Source organism: Haliotis rufescens, unplaced genomic scaffold, assembly GCF_023055435.1.
Source record: "Haliotis rufescens isolate VD_foot unplaced genomic scaffold, xgHalRufe1.0.p SCAF_25, whole genome shotgun sequence".
In the NCBI taxonomy this organism is placed as follows: domain Eukaryota; kingdom Metazoa; phylum Mollusca; class Gastropoda; order Lepetellida; family Haliotidae; genus Haliotis; species Haliotis rufescens.
This window is the reverse complement of record NW_025963946.1, coordinates 741,869-765,651: the sequence shown is the minus strand read 5'-3', so window position 1 is coordinate 765,651 and position 23,783 is coordinate 741,869. Positions and strand designations below refer to the sequence as shown.

Here is a 23,783-nt window from a genome sequence, read left to right as displayed (position 1 = left end):
CTGACAGCCTGAAATGTTTATATACAACAATTGAAATATATTTTTCCAGAATTTAATTGCCCATAATTAAGGGTGCATATAACACACGGGTGCGTCTTATACATAATTAAATAAGTCTTGTGTACATTGATCAATTGGAAGGAGTGCTAATTGGGATTAATCACTTGCCAATATATTAGCAAATATCGCCTAGGGCGCTTATTACGTCGAATACGGAATATCTCCCGAGCAGATTCAAGAGTATTCATGGTGTTAAATATTGTACAAATATGAACAAATCTACAATCAACATGCAAATCACATTCAAAAACATGGAATACTTGACATACATCTATAACTTGCAGTATATAAGGCCTCCTCCAAGCTTATAGGTTATATCCACAGGGTTATCTGTATAAAATAAGATAAATAGAAAACTTAAAATTAGCATTGTACAGTGGCATATGGTACAACATGTGTGTGATCCATCCACACTTGTCACAAGCAGTATTCCCGCACACTTGCAATGGAAACCTTCATCCACAGAGCATTACTGATATAACGTGAGGGCTTTACATCTGATTAACATACTGGAGTCCTGTGTTCATATACTTGTATCTATGTATAGAAGGTACCATTGCAGTCATATGTGGACATGCAGCCCAATCACAAGTGGGTTTGATCAGACCAATCTTTATAATCTTAATTATTCTTTCCTCATTTATGCCATAAAATTCAAGGGCCACCGCCCCTTCTGAAAGTCAGCCGATCCTAGAAATAAATAAAACATAAAAATAGTTAAATTTTTTGTCTATATTGTTTATACGGACCCTAAATAAAATATCTTATATATAAAATCCATGTCTACATCACTATCCGTGATTCATGAGGCCAGCTGCAGTTTTAACTCCATGACCGAATGACTTTCAAATAATAAATAAATAAATAACTTTGCATTTTTATTTTGACCGGCCTTGTGTGGACATATTTTCAACGTAGCATCACCTGTCCTGACATTATTGGAAATGATTTAACTGAAGGAAATTGGTCTGATCAAACGTAGTTGAGAAAGTTACTGTAATGTCCCAAAACATTGTCCTCATTTTCAAACTCAGAGTTCTTCTATTTCAACCTTTTCCACTGGACAGCAATATGCCAAGTCAAAAACTGACTAGCCCAAATATACTCCTCAAAAGACAACAGTAACAAAGCCATCCATACAGAGTTGAGAGTTATCTCCCTTCGGTGACTATATTCTCTACACATGATGGGAACTCCATAAGTTCAAGCAGATGATCATATCTCCTGGGATATATCCAGTGTAGATGATATACCTTACTGTTTTCCACCAGAATTCTCAACACTTCAGCTTGTCCAGTGGAACTAGTATAAAACAGAATAACATCAAGCTAAAATATCGAAGAATTCCAGCACTGCAAGACAACAAAATGCTGTGGATAAGCAGCACAAATTATACTGTAAACAATTGTGTGTGGTTATCACAAACTGAATAACTTCAGTACATACACACATACTAGGGCTGGGACGAGTCCAAATTTACTACCCAGGTACTCACCCCACTATTACCCGACCCTACCCGGGTACCTGCTGTAGGTCCCAAGAGATAGGTACAAAATGTCCGATTGGGAAACGTTTGACCGTACTCCTGTCAAAATGTATTTAGATACAGGTATAAAATGATTTGGTCATGCATACACTGAAGTTGACTGTAGTTTTATCTTTATGCAAACATATATAATCAGAAGGAATGTGTGCATGGAAAGAAATGTGATCATTTGTCACTTATAGTGTAACCATAGAGTTCTAGATAATTTTTGTCATTAAACAATATAATCATATGACTAACCATGGGTCCTACTCGGTACCCATCTGACCCAAGTACCCGAGTTACCCGTCCCAGCCCTAACACATACCTGGTACAACAGATGAGTGAGAAATCGCTAACTTAAGACGAAATACAACATGTACAAAACAGGAGTTGGTGAAGCTGAAATACAAAATCACTTCCAAATTAGATGCTTGAAAACAAATTAACAATCAAAATACACTAATTCTGGAAGCAGCAATTAATTCATAATAAATAACATCAAACTACTTTAACTACTTCAGTTTCTTTGAAGGGGATGTACATTGTTTTACTTCTCAAACTGATTCTTACGTTTGTAACCCCACCTTATACCTCTGTCAAGCACAGAACTGTCAAAAGCACTTGTGGATGTATAAGTTCGAAGTAAATAATGAACAATAAGAAACACTAATAGATTGACAACTTCCACTGGTGATATATGTCCCTCAAAGCTTCTCGAGGCAGAGGTAACGTGGACAAACTCTTATCGTTAACTTCAACTCTGTGGCAACAGAAACCTCCTCTCCCTGCACACTTGAGTTTCTGACTGATGTGAATAGATATGGCCAACATGGTCAAGTTACCCATTCCATGTGAAAGTGATGGACCAGATATCAAATATATAGGACCAGGGGACCCATACTGATTTAAGTGGGCATGTTATACATCACTTTAAGCACTATTACAGCCATTGAGACTGGGAACATCGAGTAGGTCTTCACATGTATATAGTAACCATCTGGGAATTGAACCCAGGTCCATGGCGTGAGGAGTCAACCCTTTAACCATCAAGCTACTCAACTGTTCAAATATTGCTCAGGAACTAACAGATTAACGCTAGGTCTCTGAAAATATATAATTTTGATAGAAACAAACTGCCTTTGAATTGAAAAGGAGCCCCAGTGAGATGGGAGATTCAGGCATGAACCCGAGGAAAATCTACACTTGCTTCATTAAGGTAAGCATTACAGTAAGGGCTGGGTGGAAGGGAAAATACAAAGGTTCAGGGACTGTGAGACAGACTAAGGAACCGAGTCCTATGCTAGACAGGGCTCCTCAATCACCTGGAGCCCTGGCTATCTGTCACTAATGAAGGACATTCCATGGGTAGAGATTGTTGCAGATGTTTCAGAAGTCTTCTGTGTCATCGAAGGGGCAGTGAAAGCCATCATGGGGGAAACTGGCATCTTCTGTTTTAAAGCAGTCTTGCTTGGGGCAGGCAGTTTCTTGACCTCTGGCCGTAATCAGGGAGGACTTAATGGTACCATGGAATGTTCTATTTTGACAATTGAACCTGAAAGACTTCGCCTACAATAAATACATTCAAATAATTGCTGAAAGAAGTCATCGTGGTTACAATAAACACAACATGAAGAACAAATAATGGTACTAATGACTGAAACATCCTACAAATCAACACACAAAGAAAAATATCAAACATTGTTTGCCTAGAGCATGCAGTACATGGAAGAGTGTCTGTGAAGAGTGGTTAGAACAGTCACATTACAGTCACACATTCATACAGTGTTAAGCAGAGGTACAGATGGTTTAAACTGGCTTCATGACTGAACTCTTTCCTATGTGAGCGAGTCACTGTGGCAGGAGCTGAAACACTGCTGCAGTCACAGAAATATCAACTCAGCCATGCTTCAATGATGAAACAATAGCTCAGCAATGCTTTAACTATAACAGCAATGCTTCAATAATGCTGCAGCATTACCTCAGCAATGCTTCAATATGCTGAAACATTAATTAGGCAATGCTGAAACATTAAATCAGCTCAGCAGTGCTTCAAATTCAACCGTCCTGCAGTAAGCCTGCTTCAGCAGAGCTTCAACTGATAATCACAACTATCTCACTTCCCTGTGGTAGGGTGAGACTTGACATACTTCCCTCCACGGGCTAACCAATCACAAGCATTCTTATATCCGTTCAGTGTATTTGGCTGTTGATTGGCTTAAGAGACAAGGCACCAGATTGGTTGGGTGGGTGTCTCATTCCAACTTTCACATCATTACTATTAACACATAGAATAATGTATATACGTTCTTATTTTCAAATAACTAAAAAACTATAAGTTCAGTTTTGTAACACCAAGAAAAGTACATCAAGGTCAAACTGCACACCACCCGAAGTCCACGACCTTGTTATCGGGGTGAGGTTTAGATGCCCCACTTCCAGCTTAATACCAGGGACCAATTCGAATGTGACTTCACATTAACCCTGAAGCATTACTCAACTCACAAGAAACATCTTCAATAACAAGACTGTCCTGCTACTCTGCGTTTATCCTCAACTTCATCCCACTTGCTGAAATCATCACCTGACTCAACAAGCAATCTGCCAGCATTGATCTAATCACAGCATTGTAATATCATCCGTTAATCACTGATCACCACCACATCACCATAAGTCTCTACCTCTGATGATATGATGGACTCTTCCAATTCATTATCATTGACTGGTAAATACAGTTTCCAGGGGGTCAGGTTGTCTTTTCAAACCACTTGGTTCAGTTCTCTCTTTTTCTCCTTGTTCTTGTCGTTACTGACAACATTTACTTCCTCTTCGCTTGAATATCCGTAATTAGTGTTTATATTGTGTGAATTCTCATTTTCAACAACAACCTCTACTGACTCCTGTACAACTCCCCCGACGGCCCCCTCTTCTGAGTTCACAGACTCATCATCGTCTTCAACCTCGACCGACCTTGACCCCTGACCTGGCATGACTTCTCCCCTCACAGCTTCTGGGAGTCCTGAAAACAATGAGCACAGCACTGAGTGACATCAACTCTGCTCCGCTATAAAGATCTTAACTTAAACGTTGGATTTATTTTCATGAAGCAAATTGTAAGGCACCGTCAATACTTCACAGGCTTATATACACTACGTCCTCCATGAACACATATGGCGATTAAATCGGGACATGTCTAAGTTTGGCAAGCTAATGAAATGAGGCTGTTTTTAACAGATGGAGTCAAATGAGCTCCTCCCTGTGGATAAACTTTGTCAAATGAGAAAGACGGCTGTGTGTACATGTAAGCTGAGCACCCATTGGACAGAGCACTCGCTGGCTGCCTTCTCACACGCACCAGGTCGTCAATTGATTTGGTCGTAAAAAATAGCGACTGCACCACATTTCTGATGTATGTATTCGCAGGTGAAGGAGGAACATAACAAATACAAACGCGTGATTACTTATGATGATACAAAGATTCCGCAATATTCCTGCAAAATCTGACGACTAGGGCTGGGATGAGTCCAAATTTACTATCCGGGTACCTACCCCCCTATTACCCGACCCTACCTGGGTACCCAAATCAAGGGGATGTAAGTCTAGTTCCAAGATAATGTAATATCCACCATTCTGATATATTTCAGACCTATCACAATAAACATGAATGAATGATATCCTAAGGATGTAGTATTCAAAATTAAGATGGGTCCTCAGGTCCTTGAGACTTGCTGATATAGTACTTGAATCTAGATTCAGCCTCTAACATAAGTGTTATGGACCCCAAATGATTATGTACCTGACTTCAATTTTGTAATAATGTCTTGTACTCCATAGGTCAATCTCATTGAAATCAGATCTTAATTCTCGCTGTCGCTAAACAAAGATCTGAGGACATCCCATTACAGATCACGTCAGACCGACCTTGCGCGAATTTTGACCGACCAATGGAAGAACTGACAAGAAGTCGACATTTGCCAATCAGAAGGCAGATTTCTCGCGCTTTACGGCACTAATTTCAAATTGGCAACTACACTTTGAAACCTATTTAGAAAAATTCGCGATCACAAATTTGAAACCTGAAAAAAAGAACATTCTGGAATGGCAAATATATGGTCTATATTGTATGGATTCAGTCGTTAAACCCATAACTATCGTTCGGAATACCCCGTGTAAAAGTTTTCGAGGTTGCATGATTAGGTTGCATCACTTTCCGACTGTCACTTTCATGATCTAGTAAGCGACGATCTGATTGGTTGGATGAAAGGTTGTTCTGACGTGACCCCTAATGGGATGTCCTCAGATCTTTGTTTAGCGGTAGCGAGAAATAAGATCTGATTTTAATGAGATTGTCCACAGGTAGGAAACTATCAGTACTCTTATGGGTACCTCTACCTCGAGCTTTTGGTCTCAGTAATTTAGGATTTCAGGTTTCAGGTTTCTAAAGCTGCAAATGTTAAGTGAAAAGAAAACATTTATTTTTTGTTTGTTTGTTGTTTAACGCCACATTCGGTAATATTCCAGCCATATGACGGTGGTTTGTAAATAATCGAGTCTGGACAAGACTATACAATGACATTTATCGACTAAGTCAGCAAGCCTGACCACCCGATCTCACTAGTCGCCTCTTACGACAAGCAATTCAGAAGATTCCACTCCTGAATCAAGACTTGGAGGGAGCATATATTTTCTGTGTTCACTTGTCCAATGTTACCTTATTACCACAATTACCGGTTACGGGAACAGAAAATAAAGACATCCTGAGAATATGTAGTGTCAAACAATAGACTACATATGAATGAAACACACCTGAAGTGTCGAAGGTCGACCTGCGACTGGGACTACTTCTGGTTTGACCTCCCAGGAGGGGGGTGGCCTCCGTAGGTGTAGTGGAGGTGCTGTTCTCCTCGTCAGACTCTGAGTCGGACTCGGCATCCTGGCCTGGTATCACCCGTCGCTTGCACACCGGGCAAGTCTTCTTGTTCTTCAGCAACCAGGGGTCGATACACTTCACATGGTAGGCTGAAACACCAGGCATGGAGGACTCATCTTTGTCCCTACTTTACAAACCAGTCTGAATTAGTGAGTTGAGGTTAGCACCACTTGAAACAGCATTACAGCTACCATATAATATGGGATGAAAGCCTGAAGGCATGCAGATTGTTAGACTAACATTTAGTCTCTGAAATGAACATATTGTACATAAAAAAACAGTTGTTCAGTTATCTTAATAAAAATATAATAAAAAGGAGCCCAGTGACTCTCTTCATTTTCAGATACGTTGTACTGCAGTGATCTAGACTTGCCAAACATTATAGACTTGCATGGGCTATTTTTGATATATATTTGTATCAGGGTCTGTAAGACAGACTAGCAGATTGTAGGCATTTACCACTATGGTGAAAATCAGGGTCAGTACTGCTTTGAACAGTAATTCAGTTATATGATGGTGTTTCAGCTTAATATGGGAAGAACACCTGATTTGATGCAGGTCATGGTTTACCACTTTAGTTTCCTGATAATGGGTATAGTTCCAGCAACCAAGGATCAAAATCAGGACAAATCTTGGATTCAAACCCATCAGGCAATCCTGACATTACTAAGGGACACAACTCTGCAGTGTGAATTATGCCGTCTTAGACCAACGGGTTACTATGCCTATAACAGGCTTCCTTTTCATTGGTTAGATGGTTGTCAGTATGATTTGATTATCATGTGATTATCCTTACCATGTGAGCACGGCAATACCCTCATCTTCTCGCCTTCCTCATAGTCATCCAGACATATAGCACACACGTCGTAGTAGTCACCTTCAACACAGATTGTACAGGGCATGAACAACAACTGCACTACAACTAGGACTGGGACGAGTCCAAGTTTACTACCCAGGTACCCACTGTAGGTCTCAGATGTCTCAAATTGTCAGATTGGGAACATTTTTAGCATAGCCCTGGCAAAATGTGTTTAGATACGCATATTAAACAATCTGGTCATTCATACACTGAAGTTGTATTAAGTTATACCTTTATTCAACCATATGAAAAATCAGAAGGAATGGGTGCATAGTCAGAAAGAAATGCGAACATTAGTGACTTGTAGTGTAACCAGAGAGTTCTAGATATTTTTGTCATTAAACAATATATCACATGACTAACTACTGGTCTGGGTAGTCCTGTGGGTACCCGGGTCCTACTTAGTACCCACCCGACCCGGGCCCCCGAGTTACCCGTCCCAGCCCTAACTACAACATTCACAGATTGTAAAGGGCCTGACCAACACCTGCCCTACAACATTCACAGATTGTAAAGGGCCTGACCAACACCAGCCCTACAACATTCACAGAATGTAAAGGGCCTGACCAACACCTGCTCTACAACATTCACAGATTGTAAAGGGCCTGCCTAACACCTGCCCTATAACATTCACAGATTGTAAAGGGCCTGACCAACACCTGCCCTACAACATTCACAGATTGTAAAGGGCCTGACCAACACCTGCCCTACAACATTCACAGATTGTAAAGGGCCTGCCCAACAACATTCACACATTGTAAAGGGCCTGCCCAACACCTGCCCTACAACATTCACAGATTGTAAAGGGCCTGACCAACACCTGCTCTACAACATTCACAGATTGTAAAGGGCCTGCCCAACACCTGCCCTACAACATTCACAGATTGTAAAGGGCCTGCCCAACACCTGCCCTACAACATTCACAGATTGTAAAGGGCCTGCCCAACACCTGCCCTACAACATTCACAGATTGTAAAGGGCCTGACCAACACCTGCCCTACAACATTCACAGATTGTAAAGGGCCTGACCAACATCTGCCCTACAACATTCACAGATTGTAAAGGGCCTGCCCAACAACATTCACAGATTGTAAAGGGCCATGATTGTCCAATTGTCCAAGATGACCAGGGAGTACATTAAGAACATTTCTCCATGTCGGTCAATTCCTTTGATATTTACAGTGCTTACCTTTCTTGAACTTCTTAATTGGTATCTTTTTAAGGTGTCTTTTCGATAACCTTGACCTTCTCTGGCGTCTGATGTCACGACACCATTTAGCAACCTGAAAGGGAACGGCTGCTGTTAGAGGTTTGCAATGGAAACATCTCAGAGTCTTCAATACTTTTTTGACATTAGTTCCAAGGCCTACTTAAGTTTCTTTCACCCATGCTTATCATGAACACATTCCATCGATACTTTGTGAGATTTATAACTTCAGAGGATCACATAGCTATTCTCCCACATCAGCAAACAATGATTAACATCATCGCTAAAGGTGAGTGAGTGAGTGAGTGAGTGAGTGAGTGAGTGAGTGAGTGTGAAATATGAGTATTTCCTGCTGTTTTCTAATGGTAATTATCCTGATTATGGTAAGACAGTTCATTTTAGCAGGTGCCACCTGTAATAACTAATTCCTGATCATTTTCAATTATGATCTATACCTATTTGCCATCACAGCTCCGATTCAGAAGTTATGTCACGAGCTCCGACTCTCTTATGATATCATCACTAACTTTGCACTAAACTCCTGCTCCTGAGTTTGAAATCATGAGTCTGGATAGATTTACACTCTAAATCACAGCCTCAACTAGCTAGCCCTTGATATGTTACATCACATGATGTTGAGTTGGAGAAGAATTATCATGCGTGTTAAGACAGGGGGAGGGAAGTCATTATGCTAACGGACAGATTTTAGACAACACACTAAAGTTGAAAACTGATGCACTCCTTCCTTCAAGAACAGTGTGATTTGATTGGACATCTATCTTTAACATCATGCCATGTGAACACGACAAAGAAAAGGTCATATATGAGGAAAGGGAATTTGTTACACCACAACTGAGGTTATATTTGAGGATGCAGTAACGCTTGCTAAGGGCTCAGTCACACATTCAGGGTTTTTACTGCCGTCCTTGATAGGACCATTCCCGATTAAAATTTGTCACAAGTCTGATCAAGATCCTGTGATTCGTGGCAGGATATTCACAAACAAACAGATATGTTCAGGAAGTGTCCAGGCTTCCCGATTCTCCCATTCTCAATCCGAATCAGATCCGATTTGTATTTTCCGCATGGTAGAAAACGACCTAATCTGTCTCCCGAATGCCATCCGACAGAGATCAGATTGTGACGGTTCGCATTCGGAAAGATCTGGACGCAATCTGGACTCAATCTACAAAATGGCAATGACCAATTCATGCCCGTTCATCAGGACAGTGTCCTGATCCACAGGACACCGTCCAGACAACACAGGACATTGTAACGATTTTTATCCGATGCAGCAGAACCAGTCATTGCATAGTCACGATTGTAATCTGACTAGACAAAATCGGCTGAGTTTCCCGAATGTTACAGGACGCACCATACAGTCAGGGGTGCTTGGCCGACCTATCTGGACCTTTCCCAAACCGTAGGACTCTGTTACGAACATATACGACTGCGTTCAGACATTGACAGGACATTCCAGATCATTGAGGATAGTAATCTGACTTTTTCACTTTTCGTGTCGTAGCGCTATCTGATGTCAAACGGGAGCCATAATCGGCGCTGTGTGAACCTGCCCTAAATCAAAGTTAACCTCATACACTTGACAAACTGATACCTACCATAAACACCAACATGAGACAGAAGCATGTTCCTATGACGATGGCGAAGGGCCAGAGGTAGACTTTGTAGTCAATGTCAGGGATACCGTCGTCAATGTTGATGAGGATGTTCTTGTTCTGGTAGGTGTATTCTGAGCCAAGGGTGATGCCATTGTGGTATCCCACAAATACTGAGGGGATGTTAATCTCATTGCCATCTGTAATGATGAACATTTATTAAAGGATGCACAGACATCAAGTGAGGTGGTGAGGTTAAATGTCTTGTTCAAGATTATTACACTTAAATAGCGACCTGCTTCACATATGTGTGGGTGTGGCTGCTTGTTCTAGTCCAGACAAATGTTGAGACACCATGATGTAGTTTTAACAAGGATACCTCACTCAGACACAGTATACTGACTCCGAGCCTGCCAGTCCTTGTTTCATTCTCTTTTAGCCGAGCGCCAGACAGGGTAACAACAAGTACCATTGTTAGGCTGTTTTGTTTATGAGGGACCCCCTCCATATGGTTGGTTGGTTTGTTGTTTTACGCCGCACTCAGCAATATTCCAGCTATGTGATGGCAGTCTGTAAATAATCGAGTCTGGACCAGACTATCCAGTGATTGATATCATGAGCATCGATCCAAGCAATTGGGATCGATGACATGCATCAACCAAGTCAGCAAGCCTGACCACCCGATTCCTGTTAGTCGCCTCTTACGACAAGCATAGTCACCTCTTGCGGCAAGCATGGGTTGCTGAAGACCTATTCTACCCCGGATCTTCACGGGTCCCCCTCCAGGTGGAGAACAAGAAGGATCTCGGAAGACTTCATTGAAGTTCACATTGTTTTACTTATTTTCATCAGATGACGACACAGACTGAACCTGAACAATACCAGTTAGATTCAACAATTAAAAATTAATTGTGACAGAAGAGACTTAAAAAACAGTTCAGCAGGAACAATTTTGAAAATATTAAATTCTTTCTAGAAATATGCTGGTGAGTATCCGTAGAGGACGTACATGCTCCAATCTGGTAGACATGACTACCCAACACTAACTAAACAGCAATCAGCCATGATTCTTTCCTCAACTATCATTCAATAAATCCACTCAATTTATACTAGTATAATTAAAAACAACTGTGTGAGTGGGTTGGGGCAATCTCATTAAAATCAGATCTTAGTTCCTGCTACCGCTAAACAAAGACCTGACGACATCCCAATAGGAGTCACGTCAGAAAAACCTTTCACCCGACCAATCAGAGCGTCGCTTACCAGATCATGAAAGTGAAAGTCATGAGTGTGATTTCTTATCATACAGCCTCGATAACTTTAAAACGGGGTATTCCGAACAATAGTTATGGGCTTAACGACTGAATCTATACAATCTAGACCATATATTAGCCATTCAAGAATGTTCTTTGGTTCAGGTTTCAAATTTTTAAGCGAGAATTTGTCAAAATATGTTTCGAAGCGTAGTCGCCAATTTGAATTTAGTGCCGTAAAGCATGAGAAAGCTGCCTTCTGATTGGCTAATGTCGACTTCTTGTCAGTAATTCCATTGGTCGGTCAGAGTTCGCGAAAGGTCGGTCTGACGTGACCAGTAATGGGGGTGTGTGTTGTTGTTGTTGTTGTTTCAAGAAAGGCATGCTTCCTTTTTTAGATTGGGGGATCTCAAGGCTATTCCATTTGATGATAAGGTAACACAAGGTTATTCCATTTGACTATAGGGGTGTTAGTACACTTACCACCTGGCATTCTAATAAGCTTGTCCCTTCCCTGTGAATTGTGGACAATAGCAACATTGTAACCTCTCTGCTGCACGTTATAAACCTGAAATATTCACACTGCATTCTTACACCATCTACCAACAAGGAATCTACCATCACCGTAGGAACAAGCACATTAGGACACCATCCAGAATACACCCAAATCAGAGATTTAGTGAGATGTATTCAAAATGGTCGCCTTTGTTAATGTAACCAAGGAAACCATGCAATCAGTTGCTACAGAAACAAACAATAACCATGGTGAAAGCTTAGTATCTCCATGGCGACACACCATGCAAATGACTTACATTTCCCTCCTCCCATTCTGACGAGTTCATCGTTGTTGAAGCTGTTTTGAACTATGGCCATATCAAACTGCGCTTGTTGCGCATGCAAAACCTGAAAATACACCAAACCATTTCTTCAATGGCCTCTTTTGGGGGACAGTCTTGTGATGTGTTTTAATCTCTATAAAATCAGATCTTTCACTCCCTTTCGGTACATCTCTTGATCCCGATCTGACAAAGCCTACGTTCTCAGCATCGTCAAGACACACAGACTAAGCAACAAGGAGGACATGCTTTGGAAAAAAAAGGGAACATCAAGCTTATTGGCAATGACTCAAGTTTTCAGACGTCAAGCTGAACAAAACAGTAACTCACACCGACATGATTCACTCAAGTGATTGAAAAAACCTGCTTCTAGTATAATAACATATCAGGAATATTCAATAAATACTGAATGGAAATGAAGGGAGATAACTCTATGTTAGTTCCACTAGAAAGGACAAAATGTTGAAAAGTCTGGTGTTTGTTGGTTTGCAGATGTTCTCTCTCCAATGTTACAGAAATGTCACAGTTTCCAGTCGCACAAACAATCAGAAAAATGTATTGAACGACTGAAAAAATATTTCTAAACAAAGTAATATTTTCACACCTTAACACACAAACATTTAACCAAATTAACGTCTTTGTATCCTGTAAAAAGTTGGACCAGCTTGATTATAAAATCCTGGGTTGTGATGAATGGTAGCGGTATTTCAAAACGTGTAACTGATCAAATGTATATCGGAAACTAAAATTCTTATACAAAGAGGATCCTTGTTCAATTGATAAAAAAGAAACTTGACGAGTTGTTTTTCAGTGTGAATTCTGTTTAAATAAGAAATGTGCGGAGAACAAACATAAATCATGTCATATTCAAAATCATTGTATTGACACATAGCTGATTCAAACAATGGTATCACCCAGAAGAGATATGTATGAGAAAGTAGTTCTAGTTTCATATACTGCTGAATTAGCAATGATTAGGACAGGTTGGTTATTATCAGCCATAACATTCTGTTTTTGTTCCTAGAATATACAATGCCTGTGAATATACATTGCAGGGAGGAAAATACAATGATAATCAATGCAAACAACCTATTTTTGGAGACACCAGAGAAATTGATATTCAGAGCTTCCATATCAATTATCATAGTCTGTGATGACACATTTTTGAAGTCAGAATGCTCAGGTACTCCAAGTCTTCATTGCAACCTTGTCACTCGGAGGTTTCAAAGGGCAGACATTCAAACTACTGCTGGGCCATGGCGGCCCAGTCTGTCCTATTCTAACTCACTCCGTGAACAGCCTGGATGCTAAACCATGAGCACGAGATTGTTCTTCACCTAGAAAGGAATGGCAAGCTTCAAATGACATATTGTTTTTGACAAATGTTTTTTTTTTAGAATAGTGAGTGAGTGAGTATGGTTATAGTCGCTTTTAGCAATATTCCAGCAATAGCACGACGCGGACACCAGAAATGGGCTTCACACATTGTACCCATGTCAGGAATCGAACCTGGGTCTTCGGCGTGACGAGCGAACGCTTTAACCACTAGGCAACCTTTTTTAGAATAGGTTTTGTTTACCGGAACAGGTTTATTATTCCTGGGTCACCCATAAAAATCTTGGAATGGTTTAACTTCTGCAAACAAAGTCAAACATACCTTTCTTCATGTTCTCAGAAAAAGTAAAATACCATACTCTGAACACAGGCCAGCAGCCATCCTTAAAGCTTGCTTACAAAGTTTCCTGACTACATCATGGGTATTCCTCCCATGCATGAGTGAGTGAGTGAGTGAGGTTTTACGCCACTTTTAGCAATAATCCAGCAATATCACGGCGGGGGACACCAGAAATGGGCTTCACACATTGTACCCATGTCGGGAATCGAACCCGGGTCTTCGGCATGACGAGCGAACGCTTTAACCACTAGGCTACCCGACCGCCCCCTCCCATGCATGAAAGGTTATCAATGAAATACCATTGTTTGAGAATCGGACATGTGGTTGACAGATGACACAACGAGCCAGCTCCAAACTAGCTCTATGGTGGACTTGACAAGGAAGTTCTGACCAAACAGTGTTAATACTTTGATAGGTTTTTATAAAGAAATCAGTTTTATAAATAAACAAACTTTGATGTTTTTCATCAGAAATTATTGTATCCAGTTGTAAAAAAAAAGATGTAAATGAAAAAGACTAAAATATCCTATGGCTAGGGTAGATATAGCCTGATATAGCAACATGTATGTTTTCCTGAAGTCCAGTCAACAACCTCAACATCATAATGTTTTCAAGACAGAAATAGGACACTTTCAATGTAGATGTTATATGTTATTTGACACCTCTAAATTGAAAACTTGACCCCTAATGGTACCAGTGAGTAAGTTGGGATTACTTTGAACCTTACACAACAGTCCACAATGATCCGACCCTCTCACAACAAGCATAAAAATGTGAGTTTTCGTTTAACGCCATATTTCAGTTGGAAGGAAAGGCCCAAGTGATTCAGGGCTTAGATGTGTACAACTTTGGAGAAACGCACGAGTACGAGTTTGGTGCTGACAAACCAAGAGTCTGGGGATTCAAATTATCGATCCTTGTATTTTGGGATCGGCACTGCATATGGAGGTTCCCTTACGCAGTTTAGACAACACATATTATTCAGAAACTAAAATGTCCTATATTTCATAGGCTTCAAGAAGACTATTTCAAAGCAAAGGTAGGTCTGCACAATACTGGAGAGGTGCTGGTTTGAGCTGTGCTTGGAAAGTTGGAAAGGAGGAGGGAATACCTTGTTAAAAAACTGAAAATTCAAACAAATAAACAGTGCTGCACAGTTTTCCTTTCCATCATCTACACTTCAAAAGAACAAAATGTCCAAAATATGTTGAAATGATTTTCACTGTTTCGCTCACTAAGAGATGGAAGATCTTTAACTCTTCTGGGAAAACTGTGCATTACAAGCAATAGTTTGCAATGGCTTCCAAAATATGACTTCTAAGGAATACTTAAATGAGAGACAAAGTAGATAAAATCAAGTTTACAAAACTTTGCACAGACAACATTTACATCATAAAAAGCAAAGACTAAGAAAAATCTTAAGAATATTAAAATTCAAAATCAAATTCAAACAGCTGTAGGTCTGGAATTACAATTATCATTACTGACTGAAATTACAAAATTAATCTCAGTAAACATGGTAAACAAAGAACACTTAACAGGATTTTAGAAAAGCAACATATAAAACACACATATTCAACAATTCATTAAATACTAGTCCTTATTTCTTCTCATACTATTAGATTAAACAAAAACATGGCGTGAAGGCTTTTACATCAATATGTAATTTCACACCATAGTCAGCTATGTCAAAACAGCCAGTACTGTGATCAAGCTTTGACCAAATCAGTGGTCGATAGTGTGAGCACTGATCCGCACCATCTGGTTACAATAACACAAAACCAGAGTTGGTCTGGCATGGTGGTCACAAAGTAAAGAAAGTATCAAAAAGGATGAGCTATTTTGTAAGGCCAGGGCTTGAAAGATCCATTAGTCCGTACGTATTGACGAGTGGCAGCATGTGCAGTGCGAGGAAGTAGTAAGGAAACACATATACTTCAATCGTATCAATTCATCTCTAAATTTACTCTAATAATTTTCAATTAGCTAATTTCAAACCTGAAATATGTTTTCATCTCTAGAAGCAATAACGAAATACATGTCACTCATATCATTAACACACTTGGCAACAGTCTGTTACAGAAATAAACAAGTGCGTTTGCACAGCACATATCAAAACTAGTTTTTAAAGGGAGATAACTGAAGTGAAACTATTGCACGACAAGTACAAAATATTATCTACTTGTCCTGCAAGACAATTTGAGTTGAAGACATTTTTCAAGCCCTGATTTCGGTGTACGTGGGTGCATGGACACGGGGAAGAGAACAGGTTGTTATGTGTGGTGGAAGGTTGAAGCACATTTTCTCAAAATATGATTTTTTTTGTCTGTTTTTCTATGTTACTGAAAACAAAAGTGAAAAGAGAAGACTACCATTAACAAACATCACTGGGCACACATTGAACCTGGCTCTGTACCACAATGTCAGAGCAGAGTGTGCTTTGAAATTCGGAACAGTTCTTTTTCATTGGCTAAAAGAAATACAACAGACACTCAGAATTTAAAGTGAAAAAACGTGTTGAAATCCAAGAAACGTCCCAAAAGATGCAACAAAGCTCTCTTACCAAGCTTAGAATTCTACTTTAGGATCACTTTTCATAGGGATAAGACTGAGATTTCAAATTTCTATATAAACATTCTTAAAAACTGACATTAAGCCAAAATGGAATGTTCTTCATGAAAATATCTGAAATTATGTTGAAATTATCAGTTACTTGGAGTTATTCTTCAATGAGTGAGTGAGTGAGAATGGTTTTACGCTGCTTTTAGCAATATTCCAGCAATATCACGGCGGGGAACACCAGAAATGGGCTTCACACATTGTACCCATGTCGGGAATCGAACCCGGGACTTTGGCGTGACAAGCGAACACATTAACCACTTGGCTACCCGACCGACCCTTATTCAATGACAAAATATATACAAGGTTCGATTGTATCTAAATCTAACATCAGTATAAACAACGCATTTCAAAGTTACATTATTTCAGAACATTCCACAATGAACAACTTTTCAACATTTTCTGTATCTGTTTTGGGACATATAGCTTTCTAAAAAAATACTACTGAAGAAATAACCTGGAATGGTATAAAGCTCACCTTGAGTGCGAAGTCGCAGTGATCCCTGGCGATGAGAGCGATCCACGCCACTCCGTCCTTTGGCATGTCTGGGGGAGGATCCACCGGCATGCATGCATTGCGTGGAGTTACATACATCAGTCGACCCTGTTAGGAGATTACAATGATTTTTGAACACAAGAGTCAACAAGTTTTTTACCGAAAAAAGACGATGAGAACCATACAAAACAATAACAGAATAATCTCCTTGCAACTCGGAAATACAGATTATCTGTTTCGAAACAACAATTTGCTTACCACGATGCCATTGGTTGGAAGGCTGGGCCCAAAAATGGCTTCCATATCTTCGAAGATGACAATCGTCTTATTCTGTTTGATGTCCAGCTGTCAAACACAAAAATGGAGGAGTGACTAAATTTGGTTTGATGCCACTTTATATTTCAGTAATGTCACAGTGTGTCAGCTTCATGTGGGAGGAACGCCCTACAAGATGATGGCCTTAGAAATTTATCACTTGTGTGAAACCCACAAGCACTGGGTCTGGTGCTGACAAACATATTTAGGATGAATCTGAGACTCCAAATCATAATCCTTTATTTCTAGTCGCCTAAGGTACACAACTCTTGCGGTGCCTTAGTAGACTGGGCCACTCATACGCCTCACTCTTCCCTTTGGAGTCTTTGACTCTCCTACTGTCATTACAAGTATTCTGAAATCAGGAAATCAGATTAGTTTTAACAAAAGTTGCCATAGCAACCACAACTTACGACAGTGACTTCACCGCTGACGAGTGAGACGTTGAGCATTGCAAACAGGTTGAGTACAGTGAAGATGTACAGCCCGGTGATATGCCCCGGGATTGGGCGGTCCACCAACATGATGGGAGCTCACCTGTAACAGACATGACAACAATTAATATCATTACAATCATCATGATCATAGTAATAAGTTACTCGTCACACAAAAGACCCAGGTCTCATTCTTCACAAGGGAAATAATTATTAGCTTCAATCAAAATTTCTAGATTCCATAACTATTAAGAACAAGTTGTCCTTATCTAGACTTGCCTATTCTAAGGATAGAATTACTACACATACAAAGACTTATCCTTTAGTACAGCCTTGGAGCAAGGCTACCAACAAGGTTGCATTGTGTAAAGCCCATTCCTGGTGTCCCCCATTCCCCAACAATGTGATATTTGTGGAACATTGGTAAAAGGGGTGTTAAATAATATTTTATCACTCATTACCAAGCTGTCGATGAGTAAGTGAATACTAGACAAGAAATAACAGCTACACCCTTTAAACAGGTTCAATGGGAGTCCTCGGACCATGGAAGATGGTTGTATTGAGGTTACAACCAGCGCAGTGCCTATATTTGGACACAGTGCTGATAAGGATTCTGCAGGAACGAGAAAGTTACATTGTCGTCAATGAAGCTCAATGGACGTTCTAGTAAAGGAAATGTCATTGTGTTTCATCCTACTTTCATGCCATTCTGTAAATAATCAAGTCTCGGAGACTATCAAACCAATGGTTGACAGCATGAGGAACAATGAGCTAAACATATGTTTTTTTAGATTTCCAGGTGCAATTGACTAACAATAAATATCAATCAAAACCAATGTAAAGCATGAAGGATGTCATTGAAACCCCACTTTAGAGATTATTTATATCAAGTTTCATTGAATTCCAATAATACAAACCAAGATATTGTGTACCCAAGCTCTTATAACGCCAATCTCATTAAAATCAGATCTTAGTTCTCGTTACTGCTAAACAAAGACCTGAGGTCATCCGATTACAGGTCACGTCAGACCAACCTTGCGCGAACTTTGACCGACTAATGGAATGACCAATTAGAAGGCAGCTTTCTCGTGCTTAACGGCACTTATTTCAAATTAGCAACTACGCTTCAGACATATTTGGGCAAATTCTCTATAACAAATTTGAAACCTGAACAAAAAAACATTCTGGAATGGCTAATACATGGTCTAGATTGTAAGGATTCAGTCATTAAACCCGTAACTATCGTTCGGAATACCCCATGTTTAACTTATCGAGGTTGCATGATTAGAAATCACATTCCGACTGTCACTTTCATAATCTGGTAAGCGATGCTCTGATTGGTCGGATGAAAGGTCGTTCCGACGTGAGCCCTAATGGGATGTCTTCAGATCTTTGTTTAGCGGTAGCGAGAACTAAGGTCTGATTTTAATGAGATTGTTATAACGCCTAATTCGCACTGATTGATCTTCAATGTCATCCAATCACACCTTAGGAAACTCAGCATCATCAGGTACAAACATGAAGACCACGATCAGCCTGATCTGAGAACACATTAAGGAAACCCCTACATAAGCAGCAGCTTAATGAATCTTGGAGTGAAAATAAAGGATAGTGATCAACAGGATCAAGAAAATGATCAATGTCTGTGAAAAGACTAGAAGAGTTCAGGCTTGAAATCCTATTTCATAAACATGTTATTTCAACCAATCTGACAGCAGCATTCACTCCATTTCATGTCAACAATTACACACGAACAGATTATATCCTAACTATCTGGGCCCGTTCCACAAATGATCCTAGCACTACAACTAGGGCAGGTCACGATACGATAGGCATCTCGATATTCTGGTCACGATACGATACGTATCTCGATACGCAATGATGAAAAACCTTAATGCATGTCAAGATTGAACCTTTCAAATTATTTATAATAACAAGACTACTGAAGTTGTTCAGCTTCAAAGCGGAACTTTCTCTAATTTTCCTTCAAAACAATTCAAGGTTCAAACACCAGAAAATAATTAATGTACTCCACCAGTGATACAACTTCAAACAATTTTGATGCAATGGTCAAAGAAATTGTATCTGAAATTATTGTTTTATCAGGAATAATAAATTCCAATATCGTATTACCTTAGTTGCAGCTTTTACTATATATAAATTTTTATATTTAAAATTATAAGAACCTCAAGCGTAGCATTTTGGTACTGGTGATTGCTGTTGCAGGATATTTTTAGGTATGGAACAATTTGACCAGTCACCCTTGGGATTTCCCGTGCTACATGTATTTCGATTGCGAAAACGTTATGTTGACATTTTAGCAAAATTGCCAAATTGCCACAAATATGACTTTTAACGAGTCAAAGTATGGCATTTTTAATATATGTATCCATTCTCTAGCAACTAAAGTTCGTTTCAATGCGTCAAAATCGGTAATCTGACCGTGGTTGCTGTATCTCTTCACACACGATTTCACCTAACTTAATGAAAACAATATTAAATGAAATTTTGAATAAAATTAATAAAATATATTACAAACACAAGTCCAGATATACAATGAACATGTTTTAATAACAAGATAGTATGATAATGGTATTGAATTGCAGACTTCAGTTCGGATTTGCTGACTGGTATTTTCGGTTTTATGTGCTTGCCGTAATCAGCTGATAATGTTTTTTGAGATGGGGAAAAATATCTGTCGGTGTAAAACCTGAGCTTATTAAAAATGTAAGTACGTTTTTGGGAGCCATGCGTTACCACGCGCTATAACCAAGTTAGCGGTTTATTGAAAGGCACAATAGCGAGGAAACGCTGTACTTGAAATTTGCGTTCCGTATCGTGGCATATCGATAAATGGGCCCACGTTTATCGTATATCATATCGTGGGTCAAGTATCGCGATGCATCGGAATATCGGTGTATTGTTTCACCCTTAACTACAACAGTTGTAGTTTATGTTAAAGTTTAGGAGATATATGATCACCTTAGCGCTAAAATTGCTTTATGGAATGAATACTGTAGCTAACACTTGGGAGCTTCTCTGCCCTGGAACCCCCCTGGGGTATATCAGTAATAAGATTTGTCCACGTCATGTCACAAGCTTGTTACTGATGGCACATCTGCTTGGCTTGACGGCCTGTACCTGACAAGGCGATCAGCCCATCCAGCCCATGCCTGAAAATTGGGAGACAGCAGGACAGAGATGAGTTCCAAAACTGTTTATTAAAACTGATATTTCATTCTGACAGCCTATGAATACAATACCATATCATTATACTAATACAGTCTACCTATATAAACCCGTAATGGCAACATATATACAGGTGAACCCATACAAGCCATCTGTGATCTCGAATAATGACTGATCTTGAATGAGAATAGAAAAATCACACAATGGGAGTCTCCATCCACAGCGTCAGCACCATATAAATGGAATGTGTGATTGAGCATTAACGCTTCTTGGAACAGTATTTCAGTTATATCACAGCATCACTTCCAAACAAATCTGTTGCGATGAATATATCTGTGGGTATACATCATAAGAGAATGGACAGTCATAGAAACGAACAGTTTTAGCCTACTAGTCCTTATAATGACCATAGAGCAAAAAAAACCTAAAAAGGCAAATTTCTTCTAGTCCTATGATACTTTAACTATTGGGCAGATTGGCAAGGATTTAGTCCTTGCACCAATTTCTACCACTGATGGAAATATGATACATTGGATATCTGAGGATGAAGAGTTTCCTGGTTGTAGAGGTGTTTATGTTGTACAGTTCACTGATAGAAATATTTTCAGTCCATTAGTCCATGATACCTTAACTATTGGGCAGTTTGGCAAGGACTACAGGACCAGAGCAAATTTCTATTGCTTCAGTTGAGAATAGTAAAACGTTGACATTAAAACACAGTAAAACATTTTACTACACACATATACTCAGCAACACAAACACATCTACCTGGTACCTACTGGAAACACTGCATCCTGGATTATCCATGGTATTTCACCTCCATTCTATTGACACAGACCCCAGATCAGTTCACCACGTCACTCGCTCCTTCTAATCCCCAACAGCCCCGAATGTCTCACAAGCAATCACCCGTGAAGATCCAGGTAGAGCATAGGTCATTAGCAACGCATGCTTGACGTAAAAGGCCACTAGGCTTGTCATAAGAGGCAACTAACAGGATCGGGTAATCAGGCTCTCTGACTTTGTTAATGCATGCCATTGTATCCCAATTGCGTAGATCGATGCTCATGAAGACAATCACTGGATTGTCTGGTCCAGACTCAATTATTTACAGACCGCTGTCATATAGCTGGAATATTGTGGAGTGTGGCGTCACACAACAAACAAACAAACAGCACCCAATCAAAATAACTCTCCTGCAGGCCTCAAAGTTAGTTTTTTTAATCAAGTAGCCATATGGCTACAAGTATTTTTTTCCAGGTAGCCAGTGGTAAAATCAAGAAGCCAAGCCAATATTGTAGGTAGCCAAAAGCATTTTTGCAAGTTATAGCATTAGTCTTGGAATTGTTTTTTAGTGGTATCTGTACCTGATTTTTGTTACTAATGACTCAATGATACAATTTATGTTACGAGATTATATAGGCATATCCTTGCTTATCCAATGAGCATTGTCAACTAAACTAAAGTACTAATTACGTTAATATTTATGTATTTCTGTTCCTTGTTGACTTTAGGAAGAACTATTTGAGAGTACAATTATAAGCAGATGTGTTTTCCAACATGTCCAAGATCAACTGTTATTTTTTTTTGTGTCTACAGATGTGTAGAAATAGAATTTAGTCACCACTTGATATTTTTCAAGGTAGTCATTTGGCTACCTCTGAATTTTAGACAGTTGACAAACTAAAATTAGGTCGTATTGGCGACACTTTTAGTCGCAACTTTGAGATCTGTCCTGAAAGGCTCAGACCTACTTTCAAAATTGCTGCCTTGTGCACGCAAGCCCTCAGAAGGATGTTTAGTGGGAAAAGATGTTTTCCGAGTACTAAGAGTGAAAGACAGGGAAGCAGTTCCATACGCCACACAACTCCAGTTGAGACAGCACCCACAAGTTGAGTCTCGTGACTGGTGTTCCATGACTTGTCAATCAGGAAACAAGCGTTACTTAAGTGGAAGTAATTTTGAAGCACCATGTATACATTCGACGTCATACCTTTAATACCAGTTCTAAACTGGTATTAAAGGTATGACGTCGAATGAATACCTGTATTTAGAACAGATTGTAGATATAATACCACCGCTAATCAACACTACAACAGCAAGAAGCCTTGAAACCTTTAGACTATTGTGTTTTTACATGTTACACATGAACTAATAGAATTGGAAAATAATCAGTAGAAATCTCAGGGTTTAAAACTAACCTCAAAAGCCATACTAGCTCAGGCAATGATAAAATGCCCTTGTCATGTTAAAACAATGAGGAAATTTGTACCAGCCCACAGAAATTTGTATTTGCCCCGGGCTAGCACGCTAGTGTTAAGTTCTAACCCTGAATCTTACTAAACTACATGAATGTATCGGTAGTTTATTCCGTTTGTTGACACTTGATTTCCGGTATACATGCTGGATGTTTTGTTTACCCATGGGGGGAAAAATACCTGAAATCTTATGTTGGCGTGTATAATGCGCACCCCCCCTCTGCGCGGTTTCAAGTTCTGAAAAAAAAGTGCGCACTATACACAAGAAAATACGGTACTCAGGCCCTCCCGTCTGTCCCCCGTCTTGTTCAAGCGAAGCGCTGATGAGAAGACAGTGAGTGGATCAGGGACAGATAACTCCTGTTGGTAACCAAGGGCTGGGGGCACCCAGGAGGAAGAAGAGGCTTGGTTTGAGTTTTGGGTTATAGGATCAAAGTCCAGAAAGAAATTGCAATGTGTTGTGTCAGGATTAGAAAAAATCCCAGTCTACAGACAAGTGGCTGAACATGCT

General features: G+C 39.7%; 1 protein-coding gene across 4 annotated transcripts in view; it reads right to left on the bottom strand.

Annotated features, from left to right (window-relative positions):
- Positions 1–960: 960 nt before the first annotated feature.
- The window catches only part of LOC124141367 (E3 ubiquitin-protein ligase RNF13-like), a 36,254-nt gene continuing 13,431 nt past the window's right edge, over positions 961–23,783 (bottom strand). For 3 of the 4 annotated variants that reach the window (XM_048402233.1, XM_048402234.1, XM_048402235.1), the window contains exons 2-10: positions 17,805–17,928; positions 17,335–17,421; positions 17,059–17,184; positions 12,263–12,353; positions 10,201–10,397; positions 8,564–8,657; positions 7,312–7,392; positions 6,392–6,604; positions 961–4,604 (exon numbers count right to left, since the gene is read on the bottom strand). In XM_048402233.1, the coding sequence (XP_048258190.1) occupies positions 4,345–4,604; positions 6,392–6,604; positions 7,312–7,392; positions 8,564–8,657; positions 10,201–10,397; positions 12,263–12,353; positions 17,059–17,184; positions 17,335–17,421; positions 17,805–17,915 (1,260 nt within the window). In that variant the 5' untranslated portion in view covers positions 17,916–17,928 and the 3' untranslated portion in view covers positions 961–4,344. Of the gene's footprint in view, positions 4,605–6,391; positions 6,605–7,311; positions 7,393–8,563; positions 8,658–10,200; positions 10,398–11,933; positions 12,019–12,262; positions 12,354–17,058; positions 17,185–17,334; positions 17,422–17,804; positions 17,929–23,783 lie in introns of all 4 variants that reach the window. The other variant, XM_048402236.1, reaches the window with a different exon arrangement.